The 20,177-nt window shown below is 45.7% G+C and overlaps 1 protein-coding gene across 2 annotated transcripts in view; it reads right to left on the minus strand.

The window, feature by feature from the left end:
* The window catches only part of ARHGEF7 (Rho guanine nucleotide exchange factor 7), a 116,181-nt gene extending 101,767 nt beyond the window's left edge, over window positions 1-14,414 (minus strand). The window contains exon 1 of one of the 2 annotated variants that reach the window (XM_033052737.2): window positions 14,129-14,414. In XM_033052737.2, the coding sequence (XP_032908628.1) occupies window positions 14,129-14,293 (165 nt within the window). In that variant the 5' untranslated portion in view covers window positions 14,294-14,414. The remainder of the gene's footprint in view (window positions 1-14,128) is intronic. The other variant, XM_033052738.2, reaches the window with a different exon arrangement.
* Window positions 14,415-20,177: the final 5,763 nt, after the last annotated feature.

The raw sequence follows: 20,177 nt of genomic DNA on the forward strand, positions 1-20,177 counted from the left end.
CAGCGTCGTGACGGGTCTGGCTGCGGGGCGGAGCGGGGCCAGCCCCTGCTCGGGACCCGCGGTGACCGCGCAGGGACAGCGCACCCCGCGGCCGGTGCCGCCAGCGGGGCTTGTCGGAGCCCTCGTTCTGACTCCGGGCCGCCCTCGGGGATCGGCGTTCTAACGAGGAAATAGATCAGAAATGCTCCGAAAACCTCCGCGGAAAATACCAGCACCCGGAGTTAATAATTACCAATTCCAGGGGCTAATGGTAACGACCTTTATCTGTAGTTTATTAAACAGCCCCTTCCTACCCCAGAAGAAAAAAACAACTTCACAAAGAGGAAAACCTTGACTGAATGTAAGGCAGTTTTTTGGCAACGCAGCCGTGTGCTCTCTGCAGCCACACTCACGGTGCCTGCAGCTCAACCTGCCTACCCTGAAAGCCAAGTGTAGCCTGCCAAGGAAAAGCAGCCAGCCCCAAGAGCTTCAGGGACGTGGCTTAACTTACCGGAGCCTAACTAAATTCACTGATTTCTGTAAACAAATCACTGCCCAAGCTGGACACCTCGTTCTGTCAGAAGGGGAAAGCCTAGCACAGAAGTGCATTGGCAAGTCGCTGGAAACCGAGGTGTTGCAAGACACGGTGCCACGGCCTTTGATCATGCATCACACTCAGAGGAGGTTTTGTTAAATGCACACGTGTGTCAAGGTTACATAAACTCACAGCATAATCCACCTGCACAGCACTGGGAACTTCACATTAGGCTGATTCCAAATATTCCATCAAACTGAAACCAAGGCAGTGCCTTCCCACATGACTATAAGATATTAAAGATTCCTCTGACCCCATGATATGACAAAAATTAACAATTGTGATAGCATGACGGTGAACCTGACACAAAGAAATCTAAAACACAAGTCACTATCATTTTCTAACAAAATTCAGATGAGTCTTAAATAAAAGCCACTAGTCTGTAGCACAAGGAATGTGGTAACAATGTGAATTGAAGAATTTTCCTTTCCTCAAGGAAAGCACACATACACCCACCCCTCCAAACTCCTCTGATTGTTTGGTACAACGATAAATCACTGTGGATTAAGAATAACCCTTTACTACACTAAAACATAAAGGGAATCCTAAAGAAGTCCTATGGAAGTACTACAGCCCAAAAGATAAATTCAGTAAGTTTGAAGGACACAAGAGGTGAGAGAGCCCTCATGAAAACACCACAACCTTCATGTCTCCTGCTTGAAATACTTTTTGATTACTCAATTTATTTCTTAATTCTAGTAAGAAATCTAAAGCTATCATGCCAACATCCCTTGTTGGAATAAGATGCTGGGAATTTTTTCAGTGTTGATGCTTCTAGCATGCTCTCTCCTATATGTTCTTAATATTCACACAACAATTATATAGTTGTAATTTATAACTCTTTTTTTATCTTAAACGCTTTGCATAATTATCTCCTTTTACACGTGCTACTTCCTTGTCTCTTTTTTGTACCCACCAGTTTCTTTTCCATCTACTTTGTTCATCGAGGCCTCTTTTCATTCTGAGAAACCTTAACATTACTTCTGCTCTTCAAATATGGAAAACGTCTCCCAAGAAATCACAGTAAATCCAGATTTCTCTTAAAAGAAGTAAATGTCTTGTCTAGTAACATAATCCACATTAACACAAAATGTCCCAAAGTCTCCAATACATTAAATTCAGTAATTCTAAGAAACCCAGATGTGTACTTTCACCTCCTAAGAGGCTGCATATAATTCATAGAAGACTGAACAATAACTGGAAAGAGACAATAAAAAAAGGATAAGAAAGAAAGAGCACAGGGTAGGGAGGGAGAGAGAGAATTAGAGAAAGGCAAAAACTTTCAATTGAAGATTAAAGAAACAATGAGCAAAGAAAACCCAAATCCTGCGAATTGTTCCCTGTCAGGTCTGGAAGCTTAAAATACTTGCTAAATACACTACTGAGACCTTAGCCCCACCAGCAGTCTAATGCATGTTTCCAGTCAAAAATCATCTTCTCAAAATAAATAATAAGTTACATTAAATCTTTAGAAATGTAATTTCTTCCTTCAAAACAAGGGAAAAGACTTCAGAGTGATAAAAGAAGCAGAGTACATTTTCTCAGCTCTGTGGCTACAGTGGCATTTTTATACAACAGAAGACAGAAGCATATGGGTAAAGAACTTAAAAATATCTTAGCATTTGCATCCTGCTAGAAATGCAAAGCATTAATGATCCCATAAAATGAAGCAAATCCGTTATTTACCTGGAAAATCGTAATGTTATTTTGGCAACCTTTTCCTACAAACAGCTGAGAAACACAGTAAGGGACCTGAAGAACAAAATCAGCCCTGTGACAGAATGTTGAAGTGCAGTTATGTGGGTCAGGCCCATGATAAAATCACACATACATCATACATGATATCCTTTACAGCTACAGGAAGCTTAGGAGCTTGACCTTTCACACAGATCACATTTATAGCCTCACAGACTATTCAAAATGCACCAGAACATCATGCAAGCAGACCACAGGCAGGTAAGTCTTAGTCTGCCTGAAAGACAGCAAATACCTTCAGAGACAAAGGATAAACAAAATAAAAGGAGGGTTATTAATAAAAAGTGGGTTGCAAAAACATAAAGCCAGTGGAATAAAAAGGTTATGTATTTTCCTCTCCAGTATTTGCATCATCCTTTTCCTATCATAGATCAACACCATTAGTTCATAAATGAAGGTTGTCTACTTCTTATATGTACACACAGCTCTTAGTGCAAAGACACCTCAGTGTCCAACTGGAACTTCTATGTGCTCTAGGAATACAAATAAAAAAGGTTAATAGTAATTAGAAAAGACAAGGGTTCCAGAGGGGTATGACAGATTTTTAATTAGGGACTGGGGTGCCACAGTGGACTCCAAAGAGACAAGAGGAAGGTAATATGCAGAGCAGCCACTGTTTAAACCACTTCTTTGTGGTTCAGGGGCAGGTTCTGATTAAGATTCAATCTCTTGGGGAGCAGTGCTAGAAACCACAGCTAGTTCAATGAGGACGCTTCTGTGATACACTGCAGCTATCAAGGAGCAAAGTAAATTTCCCACCATCCAGAAAAGGTGGGGAATGGTGTACGATGCAAATAGATGGTGCCTAGCTAAAAGTTACATCTCTTTTGATCAGTTTAAATCTATGGCTTTAAACAACATAAGAAGTGAATAAAAATGCAGAGAGACTGCATCAGGAAAAGGTAGGACAGGGGTCTTAGAAAAAATGAAAAAGGCTACTACTAGTTCATTTAGACAGGGAAATTGAGGAAAATAAACAAGGAATGTGTATAACGATGAATTAAAAAAAATAAATAAAACAACAAGCAAATCCACGGTTCTTTGTTTGCAATCTCAAGTAAACATGAGACAGTAATAAAAAGTAGGAGACATCTTCAGCTATATGTATGGGAAATCAGCTATTTACTTGCATTCATCTGCTGAACAAGCTGACAAACTAGGTCACAGTAAGAAGTGCACAAGATCTTTATATAGAAACTGAAATCTACTAGATAGACTGAGCAATAACACAGTTCCTACATGCAAGTTAGATCAATCATTTACCTAGCACAACATATAATAGGCGCAATAGGGTTTGCTATTGAAGACTATCTCGGTTACTAGAAAGCAGAAACTAATATAGAATGTAACAATAGCTGCAAACTAGTAGCCAAGTTCAGCAGACACTTAAAAACATCCTGTTCAGGTGTGCGGCTGCTCCAGCCTGTAGCTCAAAGCCCGAACCCCTAAGTAGGGGGAAATCCGGTTCATTCTGCCTGGAGCCTTTTACATCAGATTCCGCTTGCAGCACAAAACAGTTTTCTTTCCATGTTTTAGAACACCTTGTGCACATGGAGCATTACTGCAATCTAATCAGTAAAAATATCATAATTGCACAATGCAGCAAAGCTAACGAAAGGTTCCTATTGATCACATTCAGTCCCACAGCAGCTGTGTTTCCCTTGCTTCCAACCCCTTTGACTGGTCAAGGGTAACTAATCTTCCAAGGGGGCAAACACCCCCTGCACAAGCACTACAGGCTGGGATTTGTTGCCAGGGTTTGTGTTCGGGAATAAAAACAAGATTAAAAACATCATGAGGAGGAAGCCTGGCCATTCTCACACTAGCCTGGGTGGTGAAGCTGCAGGAGATTAACTGTCCATCAACTCCTGCAGGTTCCCTCCACATCCCTCCTGCCTGCACCTGCACCCATGCCCATCCCTTTTGGCATTGGGGTTTCCTGCTATGTCCCAGACCACCGGCCCTCTCAAATTGCACCCAGCAGGGATGGGAAAGAAAGAGTGACTACATAGCTACACAGAAGGACATCCTCTGCTTCTCGAGGAAGCATCCATTGCTAGGGACCATGGCAGGTGCAGCACTTCCTCCACAGTCAGTGAGCAGTCGGGCTGAGACGACTGCAGATGGAGTTCCGTGCTCCTCCCAGGACAGTAGGAGGCAGAGCTGCACTTCAAAGGATCGCATCTTCCACATCTCTAAGTAAGGAGCACTCTGCAGTTGAGCCCAACCACTTAAAGGGTCACACATCGTACTGATGGCACATTAGATAGACATCAGTTTAGCTATAATTAAACTAAAAACACAGATCAGGATTCTCAACGAAGTGCAGTTTTGTTTTAAAACTATGTCTTGACAGAGCACCAGACCTTAGCATGATAGAGATTCTGCAGTACTGCAGCTCTTTAGCATTGAGTTTTCCCACCCTATAAAACCTGTGACCCACAAACTTTTCAATAATAATCTGCACAGCAGTCAGCATGGGTTAGACACCTGTATTTTGGCTTGAGGGAACCCATGCTCTGAAAGCACAGCAGCAGGCAGCCAGAAAGACAGTCACATAGATAATAAGAGCTAGATCCAACAAAAGACTGAAGCTCCTACAGGTCATGCACTAAGATGCAAAATTTTACATTTCCACAACTCAAGTAGGCTCTGCATACAATACAAAGAGGAAGGAAGGTACCTCATGATATGCCCTAAAATTCTTATTTGTGAAAAGCATGCCCAGTTAGGAAGTTAATCAAGACGTAGCAGAAAGTAAAAGCAGGTATCTACTTAGTGTACCAAACTCCAGTCATCCCCTAGACTTACAAGAGTCCTTTGAGTATCATTTGGAAGAACTCTCTAAAAAGTGGTTAGTGTCCATTTTTTATTAACAATAGAGCATCAAGGTTCCCACCACTATTGGTGACAGCCACAGAAGTACTCTTAGATCCCATTACCTCACTCCAAAGCGATCAGCATGACTAACCCCACATCTGACACTCCTCTGCTTTACATCCTACATCCCCACACCAGTCCCTGTATTCCATCTTTCCATCTCTCCCACCTCAGACCACACACCACCTTCCAAAACAGCAAATCCAATCCCACATTAAGCCACACAAATGTAACCCATCACTTTTTCTTTACTGTCCAGCAGTAAAGAAAGTTGTCCACACCAACTCATCAGCCAACACTCTGTGCTCCCTCAACCTCCACTTTGCACTTTTAGCTGGCTGAAGACTCCTCCAGCTCTTCTGATTTCTTCCTCTGCACATGTTCAGAAATGCTTCTCTGCCTGACTAGCCATCATTAGCTGTGACCTACATTCAAACACACCAATGTTCTGCTTTAACTGCTTCAGTTCTTTAGTGAAACAGCCCTCAAAACCTAAGTTCAGCTAAGTTTGCAAATGAAATGTACAGTTTGGTTAAAATGTCAGCCGGGTCTTGTGGTAGCCTTTGTAAACAGAACCTTATGCAAAAATCAGAGCTGCTTTTATTCCATTTATCTGCCCTCCAAAAATTACTCTGTAAAACTGATTTAACTGTTTGAGTTCATCTTTTCAGATATATACCCAAATTAAACAATATTCAGGAAAACAGTACATTTTTTTCAGTAGAAGTACAGTACTTTTTGCCACTTCCCTTGTACTCTGATTGAATTCCCATCAATGTACCAATGCAACTCACGTTGCATCAAGGAAGATTCAGGTTGGACATTAGGAGGCTTTTCTTCACAGAAAGGGTGAGGATACATTGGAATGGGCTGCCCAGGAAGGTGGTGGAGTCACCCTCCCTGGAGGTGTTTAAGAAAAGACTGGATGTGGCACTTAGTGCCAAGGTCTTGTTAACAAGGTGGTGTTCAGACTTGATGACCTCAGAAGTCTTTTCCAACCTAATTGATTCTGTAGTTTTGTGGAAGTCTATAAACTGACTCCCATGAGGCAGGTTTTAACCCAGCCCTAAAATACAAACTCTGTAGTCTAAGGGCAGCAGGGCAGTCTGTATGGTACTTCTGTTTTCTCAAGTTTCCATCAAATTTTTATGTTTCATACAGAAAACACAGGTTCACATAGCATAGAGAAAATGAGAATGCCATGCATGTAAAACTTACAAGATGTCTTTGCAACTGCTATTAGGATCCTTGCAAGCCCCCCAGTGATCTGAGCTAGGCAGGAGTCCTATCAGAACACATGCACAGGAGTGTGCCTGAAGGATGTGATATACACACATAAGAGAGTCTGGTTGCAGCTGCAGCAGTAATCTGCTTTCCCTTCCTTCCTAAAAGCTAAGAACTAATATTCCCCATTCCTGTGGTTTTGCTTATTTTCCTGCTATTTTAAAGAAAAGGAGGAAATCAGCTAGCATGCAACTGACCCCAACCCCAAGCAGCATCATCAGCCTCAGGCTGCAGAGCTCCTGGGGTGCCAGGATTAAACATCCACAGGAAGATCTGTATTTCCCTGAAGTCAGTGCTTGAAAAAAGCCTGAAGTGCAGCTCCAGTGGGCTTGGCAGGAACTGAACCAAAGAGATTCCCCTGTGAAGGAAGGCTGATGGGGAAGGATTTTGCACCCCTTGTCACGTAAAGCCTGCAGTGTTTCCTGTGAAGCATCGCTGTTTTGATGCAGCGCAAGCTCAGGCTTCAGGAGTCCAATCACTCAGCGTTTGTTTACACTGGGAGAGCTCTGCTGCTAGATATGCTGGCATTGCTCCTCAGTGTGGATGTAACATATGCCAGAGAGGGAATTCCTCTGCCGGTCTAACGGTACCACTTCCCCCAGTGACATTAACAAAGCCAACAAAAGCACTTCTCCGACAGCACAGCTGCACCAGTGGGGGGTATATGATTTTTGCTGCTTTCCCCCTTCCCCCACCCCATGAAAATATTCCATAGGACTACCAAAGCCCTACAGAAGGGATGGATTCTCTTCTGGGCAAGCTGCCAACATCATCCAATAGCACTCACTGCAGAGCAGGAAAATGGAGACCCGTATTAAATGCACTCAGACCAAGCAGTGTTTCATCGGCCAAGAAGCGACAGGGGCCTCTGCCCACAGGGTGTCAGTGATCCGTGATCAGGAGCAGCACGAAGGAAACTCCTTGCAGATGAAGTTAGTCACCCCCGCTCAACTCCCCACCACAATTACAGTGCTGAGGCACTGAAACAGGTTGCCCAGATAAGTCATACATGCCTCATCCCTGGAAGAGTTCAAGGCTGGATGGGGTTTTGAGCAACCTGGTCTAGTGGAAGATGTCCTATGGCAGGGGTGTTGGAACTAGATGATCTTTAAGGTCCCTTTCCAACCCACACCATTCTATAGTTTTATGATTCTGGTGGTGGGTAATGGCAGCAAACACACCATACTGAGAGGTGTGGAGAGAAAATGGCTTTGCTCTAGGCAGGAAAGTGAGGGAGAGAGCAGAGGTGTCACACTGGCTGAGGATCAGGGAGTAAAGCTCAGCCAGCCAAGGTGCACGACACTGCTTCCATGCTGCCAGCTCACAGTATTTTTCCAAGCCCTGTCATGCTTGAAATGTTTTAAGGTTCCAGCTCTTCAAATCACAGCCACTGGATAACTAATTAAAATTGTTATTTAAGGAAGATGTATATTGAATTCTCCTCAGTGATTCATAGCCATATTTTAATAATATATATACATATTATATATAATAGATACAAATATATGTGTATGTGTGTGTGTGTGTCTATAAATACAATTACATACATACCTACTCTGCAAACTTCAACTTTAAAGCCAGACTTAAAGTTTTCTAAGGCTGGAATACAATCATAAATGCTTTCAGCTGAACAGCGTGGTGCCATCAGCCACTTCCATGCACTGCAACCAGAGGGGAGTGTGCTGGTGGCATCCCCACAGTTTTTCCTTTTCTCCACACAGACACAGCATTTGGAGGATAGTCTGGGAAGTAGTAGGGCACCTAAGGGCTAAAGAATCACTTTTTGTGTTGTCTATATTGTACAGGCATAAAAAGAATGTATATAAAAAATGGAAAAATACAATAATGAGAGTAAGACCACCAGGATGACAGTATTTTTCGATGTTTTCTCACAAAAAACAACTTAATCACCAACAGTTTCCTTAACTGCCCCCTCTTCTCAGGGTCGGGCACACCCTTATTTAACCCAGTCTAGATCTTTATGCATTGACAGGATTTGGTTTTCAAAGAAAAAATCAGCAGACATAGATACAAGTCCTCTGCTTCCTCAGTGAGCACAGGCAGACCATATTTCTTTGGATAATATCCCAGTCACCTGAGTTACAGAGCCAGTACATAGACAGGAAAAGCAAAGGCATTCTCCTTCAAAGCATGTACATCCCTGCTCTCACAAGGCAGTAGGAGTAACACGGTCAATGACAAGTCTGTAACAAAAAATCCTACAAAGCTCACAGTATCACTGATGAGAACAGCATGTATTCAGGAAAAAGGCACTCCAATGACTTTGTTTGGGATAACTTTTCCCCAGGCTCCTGGCTTGTCCTTGCAGTGCTTCCACCCTGGAGCAACAGCATTCACACACACCGGCGTTCCCCGAGCATGCAGCCACGGCAGGCACACCTGTCCAGCATGGATTATTCTTGCCAGAGGCACAATAATCTCCCTGGGAGGACTGTTGCTGAAGGAAGAGAGCATATGCACATTAAAATGCAGATTTTGCTTCCTGCCTCCCAGGTCTGGTCCTGTGATGACCTTCTGCAATACCAGCAACCTCAATACCTTCCCAGTATTCCAGCCTTTGGGGTCAGCCAGGCAGACTACAACAGCCTCACCAAGGCTTCAGGGTGAGAACATCTTGCCAGAAGAACTTCCAAAATGTGGGTTGCTCAGGGCCAAGCAGCACCTGGAAATTCCCACCTTAGCAGTAATGTCTGCACTGCTGGTGGGATGTCTCAAGCTCTGTCTGGGCTCCACATTCAGCTCGCAGCCAGCATTGCACCCTCTGCAATGATACTGGGCTACAAAAATTGTCACTTGTTATTAACTCTAATAATAACTTGTTATTAACTTTCCTTTCTTCTTTCAGGTCACACCTTGTCACAACAGGAGAGGAGTATACTTAGCCCCGATATTGATGTGTGAAATCAGAGATAAGTGAGCACAAATCTCCCTTTGCCCGAGTTGTAGGTGCACACGCTCATCGCAGGGACCAGGCTGGTGACATGGCTGCCACACGTGGCAGCCCAAACCCTCCTTTTGGATATTCAGTGCTTGTGCTCATACACAACAATTCATTTGGCTTGTGAATCACAAAGCGTTAATTTATTTCTAAATTACAATTCAGAATGCCTCATTTGGCCAAAGACCTCTCTCATTAAAAAGAGAATCATACAGATGTATGGTATTTGTACAAAGCTCTTTGCTGCCATCAGTCCTGGTACTATCCCAATTAATAACCAAATTAATGTCAACGCCAGTACGCAATCCTCCACGGGGAATAGGAATGACGTTTCCTTTCAGCCATGCACCGAGTGTCATCCTGCAAGAGAGAGCTGTATCTGTTTTCCCAGGGCCAGCCCCGTGCCGTCGTCTCCCACCTCAGCGGTGCGGGAGCAGCAAGAGGAAGCGGCTGTGTTTTGGATCAGCCTCCCACGCGCAGCAGAGCAGCTTCTGGCTTGTTCAATCCTACGCTCAGTGCATCGCCTGGGGATGGTCCATTCGATGGAGGGGGGCCAGGGCGTGCGAGACCCAGCCGCACACCCAGCACGCTGCCCATCCCCTGGCTTCAAAGCTGCTCTCCTCGTGCCCTCCAGGAGCCCTGAGCGGAGGGAGGGCACCACGGGGTGTCAGATGGCTGCTGCATCACATTCCCTGATGCATCTTCCCTATTTTCCCCAAAAGGAACAAAGTTGTCCTCAAAACGACGCTTTCTGTTGAACAGCTGACCAAAGATAAAAGTACAAACAGAACTTAATGGAGCGCGAAGCCTCATATGACAAGGAAAATTCCCGCTCCAATTCTGATCTCTGTTTACAACGTTGAAAGTGGGTCAAACTGGTCTGCGATGGAGGAGTCTGTTTGGAAAATGATCTCTGAGAGGAAAAGCATCTAAGCGGCAGACAACTGCACTGCAATGCTTCCACGGGGATCCCTTCCCTGCCATCAAAGTAATTCAGTTTTAACAGATAAGGTTGAAATCCCGTAACTTGAAATTATGGCTTTTTATTCAAATAACTTAAATTCAGCAATTCTCTATCTTTTGGAAAAAATCAACTAACTATGTTTCAGCACAGATCACCATGCTTTAAAAAACTAAGACATGGCTGGGTTTGGACAGGGTGGGGGAAGATGATCTCCATTTTGTTGATTTTGCATTGTTTTTTTTAATAATTGCCCTCACTTTGTTCATTTCCTGTGTTCAGGACAAGGTTATTGTACCATCACACTGCCTAAACCAAACTATTTTGTTTTACCCTGTCATGGTCTCTTTCAAAATGCGAAAGAATGATTGTGACATTAAATGGGAGCCCAAAAATAAGAAACAGTCTGTAACAATATTACTTTCCAAGGTATTTTCATTCTGACTTCCAGAAATCTAGTGAATTTAATATCTGTCCTTTCCTGTTCAAGATAGAAAATTATTGTAATGTAAACAACTTCATCCAAAACTTCCTGGCAAGAAGCTCTGTAGATTGTTCTGCGCAATGCTGGTATACAAATGCACAGCAATCTAAAGAAAGAACATACCAACCAGCCTTGAAACCCACTAATTTGTTTTATCGACTTATGAAAATTCTGTTCTTTGACCTTCAAGTGCTTGATTCCTCTTATGGTCGTACGATCTTTATTTATTAAAAATCTCCTACTAATTACTCTCAGGGTACCCAGAGGCTTTAAAAAGCACAAAGTGCCAAAAAATGCATTACTACATTCCTGCATATATTGAATCCTCTTTCGAATTTGTTTTTGAAAGACATACATTTATAGTGTTTTCTAGAAAACATATTTAAAAGCACCCCAAGCTGATAAACATTTCTTCATCTTTATAATTAGTATTTTTTTAAAGTTCTCTTTGTTTTTAGTCACTATTTTGTATTTACAGAAAAATGAGCTCTGTGAGTCTTCAAAGTGTCTGCTAATGTCAGATATTTATAGAAAGTTATGATCTCAAATGATTTTAAGAACTGAATCAGTCTACATCTGTGGAACAAACCTTGTATCCTTTAGACTTTGAAAATGTGCAGTTTTAACTGGAGACTTTCAGGGCAAATAAAGAATAAAAATGCTCAGTATAAAAAAAATAACAAACAGTAGCAGCCAAAAAGACTTGGAAAAAATACCATGGCACAGGAAAGGATGTAAATTTTATATCTGTTTACTAACAAACAAAGAAAAAGAATAAAGTAAACGGAAACAGCCCAGACATAACATAGATGAGAATGTGAAATAGGTATGGGGTATAAACTCTGAGTCTACATAAAAAGAATATTTACAAAGTTAGACGGAAAAATGAGTTTGTGAGTCTCCCAGACACATCTCTGAATTAGAAAGTGGTTTGTGAATGGCTCATGGAAATAAATAGTTACTCTCACAAAACCAAAGACCCCCCTAAAAAAATTTTAAAGGGCTATTTCTCCCCAGACTTCCAACTAAGTCAGAGCAGAGGAGACACAGAGCAGGGCGTCTGTCCCAGCGCCCTGCTCGAGTGGGGCGAGCTCGGGGAGGAGGGAGGCTGCGAGGCGCCAGCGTTCCTCCCGCCCTGGCTGCCATCCCAGCCCGCACACCACCCGCTGCACACCCCGCACTGCTGCACCACCAGCTCCACGGCGAGTCCCACCGACAGCTCCGGGCTGGGCTCCAAGCTGGCTGTGGGGAGCTGTGCGCCTCTGCAACCCCGCCTCTGCCTGTGGGTGCTGTGAAGGGACCCCCACCCCAACACGAGAGGTGTGTGCTCCTCCGAGATGAAAAGAGAGCCTTTCACAACTGACCGAGCTGTCCCCAACTATACTGCAACAGAAAGCACATTAAGTTGGGAAACACTCTTGTAACACTTATTTCTGTTATGCTTTTTTGTTTATTTTGTTTTTCAATAGAGCCTCTTTCCCAAATTGAGTGCAGGACCCCATTTGCACAGCCTTGACATCTACACAAAGGGGAAAGACCTTTTCTGCCCTAAAGCTCAGAACCCGAAGTCCAAGAGGTGCTCAGGGGGCGTGCGTGGAGCAGCAGTGGGACAGGCTACCAAAACCCTCCCTGGGGTTGGTGCCACCAGGCAAGAGCGCCTGGGGACAAGGAGGCATGGGCAGAGCCTGTCAGAGCCCGTGGATAGTTAGATGGAAAAGCCACACCTGCCCCCAGCCCCACATCAGGAGCGTCACCCCGGACGGCAGAACAGGACATTGACCTGCTCTGGAGCCCCAGTTCGCAGCCCAGGGCACCGGGCGGTTTGCACCTCATGTACCACATGAGCTGCAGCCCCTCGGAGCACGAACATCCTCTTCAGCTCTACTGCCTGAACAGCCACTTAGGGGAAAATGGGGCGGGGGGGGAAGCTGGCAGCAGCAGTGACAGAGGCTTCAGCTGTCCCAGCTAGCCCCAGTGGCCACCATGGTGGTCCCTGAGTCACCCAGGCTCACACAGCCACCAACACAACGTGCCCGCTCTCATCACTTCCCCACCAACAGCACTGAAGGCTCCTGTGGGGTTTCCGTATTCCCGTATCACCTCTTAATGCACCTGTGAATTTGGGAGGCAGGAATGATCTACATTTGCAGAATGGGACTCCAGTCCAGAGCCAAGACCTCCATGCACTTTGTGTACAACACAAAACAGTAACACCCCCCGTGGGTGGCAAGCTGAAGAACCAAAAGGGGACAGCCGAGCCCAGGGTTCTGCTGAGCTCAAGGCGCTGGTTTCAACTCTGTGGATATGAGAACTGCTTGAAACAGAGCCGGCTTTTGTTAGCAGGCTCCAACGAGTGGAGTGCTCTGCCAACCGCAAAAGGTGAAAAATAAGGTGTTTTTTTCAAGCAAGGAGTCATCCCATCATCATAGCAGATGGCCTTCATCAATCTCCTCTTCACCACCTTGGACTGGCACACAAAGAAAGTTTTTTGCCAATATGTGGATCTCTGCGTGCACTGCGTTACTGAACATCAGGTGAGACAACGGTACTGTCCCAAGTTTTGAGCCACAAGCAAACCCCTCTCCCTCTAGCTGAGCTACGACGGGAATTACGTACGCACACAGAACACATAAAAGTTACCTGACAGAGTACATTTTCTTCAAACACAACGCAGATTAGAGCTCTAACGCGTTTTCTCATCCACCCCCCAAAAAAGATGAGATTTTCTTTCCACAGGCTACCGAACAGTAAAGAACCCAAATAACGCTAAAACAGCCTTCAAGAAAACTAAGCATCAAACGCTAAAATGTCCTTCAGAGGCTGGATGGGATGAGCTGAATCACCTCCCAAGCGAGGTGAGGCACCGGCTGTTTAGCAGTTGCGTAGATAAGTTTGCAGCCGGCTCGTGGCACGCAAGAAAGGGTCCATAGTCCACCCCCAAAATTAATGCCTCTCCCGTGCACAGCCGGGACTCCGCTTTCGGGAGCGGAGCGTTTGTGAAACACTTGCCGAACAGTGGTCCCTCAGCGGGGAAGCCCCTCCAGCCCGGCTGCCGCTCCCCGCTCTCCCCCGGCCCCCGGCGGGGACCGGCCCCGCTCCGCCCCCCGCGCCCCTCGCCGCCCTCCCCGGGCCCGGGTCCCCCCTCCGGCGCGGGGGGCGGCGCGGGCGGGGCCGGGGGCGGCGGGCCCGGCCGCACAAAGGGCGGCGGGGCGGGGGGCGCCGGGCACTTACTTTGTCTATGGTGCCCGGGAGCAGGCGGTCGAGCAGGCGGCACAACACCACGCCGTCCTTCAGCGAGGACTGAAGGAAGCCCTCGGGGTCGGAGATGGTCTTTTTGGGCGACTCCAGCACGCCCAGGGCAATCAGCCACGTAACGGTCTGCTCCGCCGAATTCATGGCGATGGCGGCGGCGGGCGGGGGTCGCGGCGCCCCGCGCCTCGCGTGGGTTTTGTGTGTCCCCCGGCGGGGGCTTCAGGCGGAGGCCGGCGGCGCCGCCCCCATGTGAATGCAGATGACGACGCCCCGGCCCCGCCGCTACAGACACATGCAGCTGCAGTGCCGCCTCCTCCCCGCCCCCCCGCCGCCGCCGCCGCCGCCGCCGCCGCCGCCCCATGACATCACTGGCAGCGGCGGCGGGCGGGGGCCGCGCGCCCGCGGAGACCCGCGCACCGCTCCGCGCCCCCCGCGCGCGCCCCCCGCCGGCCGCGGAGCGCCCCCTAGCGCCAGCCGCGCCTCCGCGGGCGCGCAGCGGGGCGGGAGCGGGAACGGGAGCCGCCGGCACCGCCGGCCGCGGGGAAAAGTTGCGGGATCCCCCGGCCGCTCATTTCTTCCTCGGACGGCGCCGCCGCGCAGCGAACGAGCCCCTACGAGCCTTCGGCGCCAGGCTCGCGGAGATTGGTTTCGGACCATCTGCCTCTGGGAGCACCGGCTGCGGGTTCCGGCCCGACCGGCCGCATTAACCCGATCTCTGTGTTGCCCGCCGTTCCGTCGCGCAGGGAAGCCCGCTCGGGAGGCTCGGCGCAGCGGCCGGGTGCGGGCTCGCCCCGGTGCGCGCCATCCCCGCCGTGCGCCTGCCGGGATGCTCCATCCCCGGAGCGCCTCCCGCAGCTTCCACCGCGATGGTCTGCGGCTCCGCCTGGGCAGCCAGCGCTCAGATGGACTGCCAAGGCTAACCTGAAACACAGCCTTCCTGTGCCTTTTACTCTGACAAAAGCCATTCCTCAAGGCTTCGCTTGGCCAGGACACTATGAGCAATCGGTATTTTTTGTTGGGAGCTGGCTGGTGTGGGCTCCCAGGGTTGCTCTGTTGCCATTAGCCTCCCTGATGAGCACACACGCCAGGAGAGGCGATACCACCACAGCCCCTCGCTCCCTTCTTGCCCCATCTGACCCCCTCGAGGGGCAAAACGCCTTCAAGGCAGAGGTAGAGGGAATAATGCCAACCCAAACTCATCATCTCTGCTGTTCTGCTTCCAGCCTGGCATATTGCATCCACTACCATCACAGTCACTGAGCAGCAGCTCTGGTAGGTTCTTCTTACCCAGAATCTCCTGCCAAACCAGCGGCCAGCCTAGAAAGACAGACATGCTTTTTGATTTGAGACAAGATAATCTAATTTCAACACTCATTCTCCTTCTAATCCATAATAGGTGCAGATTTTCTTAAATTTTGACACTTCAGGTAGATCAGTCTTCCAAAATTTGTTTTTCCTTTTGCTCCTTGTTTTGGTTGAGGTGAGAGCAGCAGACCGGCCTCTGCCAGTACTAATGCCCACCCAGACTAAGCAGGATGGAATAAACAAGTGTCATGCACACAGCAATGGTCAGAAGGCATTTATTACCTCGGCATTCCCAGCAGGGGTTCCCCAGGAGCTTCCTGGGCAAGGTAATCAGCAAGTGGGGACATCCCTGGTGCTGGCCCATGGTAGAAAACAATGGGCATGAGTTTATAAAGCTTTTTATGTGAGAGGTGTGATGACTACTTGAGCAAGGTGAAAAGCTCATGGCTGATACATTTTCCGTGTTGTGGAAAAACCCATCCAAAGGAAATGTAAGCAATAACATATTACAACAGAACGGTGATCTTAACAAAGCATAAAGGGTTTCATTACAAGCAATGTCTGGGTTATCACTGACTGACAGCCATCACCTGTCTCCTCACCATTCTTCTGCACTTAACTATACACCCTTCCATATTTATTTTGAGCAGCAGCTTCCAATCCAATAATTTGCCAGCCTAAAGAACACAAATATGACGATTCTTTGCCATTGGAAACCTGTGTGGATGGATTGCCTGGAGACTTTTGAAAGAAGCTTGACACAGTTCGGGAAACCATTCCCAGACGTTTCAAGGGAAAAAAAGGAAGTGCCCAAAAGATTTAGGAGCATGCCACTCCCTTCCTGGCTTCCTTTCTTGTCAGACTTTCCCCTGCAAAGCATTTACTGCAAAGCACCTGAACTCTCTGCGCAGCTCCCTTGTTTTATTGTTTCCTCCTGCATGTTCCAGTACTGTCCACTTATACTGTAATCTTGTAGGACAGACAAATATTTTGCATCTGCATTGTCTGGTGAGTGGAGCCCATACCATAGTGGGAGTTTTGAAGCAACACAAACAATGAAATATACAATTATTGCAAGCCTGTGCTCCTTCTTCTTCTCTGTTTCACAATTAAAGATGTTCTGATTCTCTTATGTCCTGATTCTGGTCCCACTCTTGCTTCTAAATTATAAACTCAGGACATCTTTATTTAAACATCCATTCTGATAGTGTTTAAATAATCTAAATTCTTTCAGAAGGCATCACAGAGGGATGATTTTAATCACTTTTTTCTGCAAAACATTTTAAATTTATGCAAAGCTGAAAAAGTAATTTTGGTACTGGTTCTCATAAACAAATGATATATACGAAGCAAGCGTGTAGGTTCAGGTAACTTCCAGGCCTTAAATCTGTTTACACTAGCAAAAAATTCTTATATTTTGCAGGGGGAGAGGGGACTTGGGGAAGGAGGGGGAGGTGTCTCAGTTTAATAATATCTGGACCTCTTTTGAACAAAAAAGAAATCAATGTTCTACAAAATACATCAGGCAGCTTTGGCAGAGATCTAGTAGATTGAACAGCACATCATTTTCTATAAATAAAGATTAAGCAGTTGACAATTTGGTCTTTTCCAAGCTTTTGTCATATTCTTATGAGAAGTTACTAAGGAAACCAGGTAGGCACGAGGCTGAAGGTAAATTTCTGCTGTGGATTAGTGAGTGGTTGAAAGACAAAACATCAGGAATAAATTGCCAGTTTGCTATTTGACCAATAAGTTACCAGTAGAGATACTTCCTCAATTCTGTGGTATGAAGTCTCCAAAAGACAATTATACTTCTGTGGGTTTTATTTATTCTTTTAGCCTGAGCAATTGGTTTTGGAGGAGGGAGAGCAGGAGAGGAAGGAAAGAGCAGGTAAAGAAAGCTACTCTTTCATTTTGGACTTTCAATTGCTGTTTTCCATTTTCAGCTGTTAATGCCTTGTCTACCTGCCCCTGGGCAGCAATGAGACGCTTTGGCCAGACGCACAAGTCTCTGTTTCCCCTGTGCCAAGGCAAGGTCAGGATTTCATTGCGGAGGTGACTAATTAATTATCAGTCCAGCTTAAACAGAAATTGCCTTGACAATCTGTAAGTAGCTATATAGGGGTTGTACTGGATCAATTGCTGTCCTGGGGTTCCCATGCTATATGTAACTATCTCTGTAGTTTTAGCCTAGGCAGGTTTATATCTACCTCTCTGTAGTAAAAGCTTCACCCCAACAAAGCACATTTCTGTGTTAAACTCAGAGATGTATTTGCATGCCATTTAAACCTACCTTCCAAAAGAATCTTGAGGCTCGTAGAGAAGCTAGTCTTTTGCAGTTCCTGAAACCAGCTATCACAAGTTCAATATCACCAGCTCTCTCTGCTGTTGATTGACTACCTGTCAGCTGAAGGTGTCAGGTAAAACCCATACACCAAAGATTGTGTTGGTGAGCTCGGGAAGGCAGATCAATGAGCTCTGTGGTGCTGGCACAAGTGTCAATGAATTCAGAACAAACAAACAAGCAAACAGATAAAAACACAACAGAGACTGAATTATTTCATTATCTTCCAAGTTGCAAAGTATTTTAATAGGCAGATAGAAAGTTTTTTGTCCTGAGAGGTCTGTCAGTCAAGCATAAATAAATGAGTACCCTACAGAGAGCAGCTAAAGTGCTGATGCAAAAACATGAATCCGGGACTCTGAGAGCAGTGTTTGGCCAAGGGTGACAGCAGCACGATGCTTGGGACTGCACTGCTAAACTCCAGGGCAGCACAGAAGCTTGGGCCTCTCAAACAGGGATCACAGAATGCGGTGTGTTGAATACACCAACACCCAAGCCATCCCCAAAAAGGTAAATAAGCAAAGAAATAAGGTGCTTTTAAAACTTTTCCTTTCCTGGAGGTTACATGCGCCTGTTGCAGAATTTGAGGGAAAACAGAGATGCTTAGCATCACGAGAGCTTTTAGCTGGGAGAGAGATGCCCAGGAGACCAAGTGCCTCATTTATTTCCCCCAGTCACAGATCTCAAATCTCTCAAAAATCTACTGCACTTGCTCTACTGCCTCCTGTGCAAGTGCCTACTCAAAAGCAGAAATACTGTCACCATATCTTTACTTTAAATCAATGCAGCCTATTGACACGATGCTCTGATAGAGCTGAGTCCAGGCTGCTGTCAAGTCTTTGGCTATCTTAAACCTAGCAGTCAAAATTTTTGTTAGTATTTGCTTGATTCGATGAGGCAATCCTGTGTTACAAGCTCTATCACAGTCACTCGTGCTTTTGTAGCTTTTACCCTGGCTATGATCTTTAGGTGGAAATACACAGAGAGTCCTCTGGCAAGTGTGCAGTAGCCCAAAATATAGCTCTGCTTCTGCGCTCCTGAGAGCATCAGTTCAAGAGCTGCCTTTGTCTTCTAAGTGCAGTTCAGGATAATGGCATTGATCTGCTACATTCTTTATACTTTCAGAAACCAGTAAGTGTCTCTGCTTTCGGCAGAGATGAATATAAAACGAAGGTCCTTGCCATGAAGGGCTTAGTCTAAATCACAGATGATGGAAGATGAAGGATAAACCTGAGAAAGAAAGAGATGAAACAGGACAATAGGCAACAGTGCAGTCACACTTAGGCTCTCGCCACGGGAAGAAACCTATTTTAATTGCCATTTCAAAAGTTTTATTCTCATTTAATAAGGTCTAAGAAAGAAATGAAGGGCGATAATTGAACAGCAAGAAATCAAAATTACTAAAATGAATTAAAATGTTGTTTTGAATTCAAGCAAACAGAGAAAGGAGCTGAGATTCTTGGATATTTTTAAACAAATGAATAATGAATGAACAGTATTTTCAAAATTTTGCCCTGTTTTTTGTTAGCATGAATTGGAGTAAGTGCTTTTTTAACATTGCAGGCTGGACAGAAGCAAATCAGTGGTTCCCCTGTGGAAGGACTTGGGGGAGGGGAGTTGGCAGTGAGCTCCACCATTTCAGGCCAGACACAGAGAAAGCTATCCTGCAAGCTGAAATATCAGATGCAGATCCCCAGCTGGTGGAAGTTGTCACAGCTCCCTTAAAGTTGATGAATCTATGACATTTTTAAATGGCGAGCTCAACAATTTGCAAAGAGCTCTGATCACAGGGGACTGACACGACCATCCATAAAAAAGGCAAATTGGATTCTAAATTGTATCTGATGAAGAATTTTGGGCAAAGTAAGTGTAAGAGTGTTACTGAGTCATCAGTAGAAACTTGTTTGGATCATAGCACAAAAACTTGGACACTTGTTCTCTGGAAAAACTAAATCACCCAGCAATAGAGTCATTAGAAGACTGACAGTGATCTTATGGGAACTCGGCTTGTTTGCCTTGGTGAAACAAAGCCTGAGAAAGGGTACAGGAGGGCCATCTATAAATACACCCGTGGGTAAATATCACAGATAGGCACGCAGCTATTTAAGCTCAGGACAATGCTAGCACAAGAGCAAATGTGTATAAACAGGTCCTGAATAAATTTATGCTGGAAATCAGAAAAATATATTTGCTTCTTCTAGGCATAAGAATTTTCAATGCTGATGAGAAAGATCAGGGCAAATAACTGAGCTACTTTTAGAGGGGTGTATAATGTGCAGGTTAAAGAGATTCTGTGGTTTGAGTGCAGTAGCAGGGACTGGACATCACCCAGGCTCTGCTCCCCAGCAGACTGTGCATTACGCCTACCAGAATCAAAGT

This window comes from Catharus ustulatus, chromosome 2 (assembly GCF_009819885.2).
Source record: "Catharus ustulatus isolate bCatUst1 chromosome 2, bCatUst1.pri.v2, whole genome shotgun sequence".
NCBI classification, from domain to species: Eukaryota; Metazoa; Chordata; class Aves; order Passeriformes; family Turdidae; genus Catharus; species Catharus ustulatus.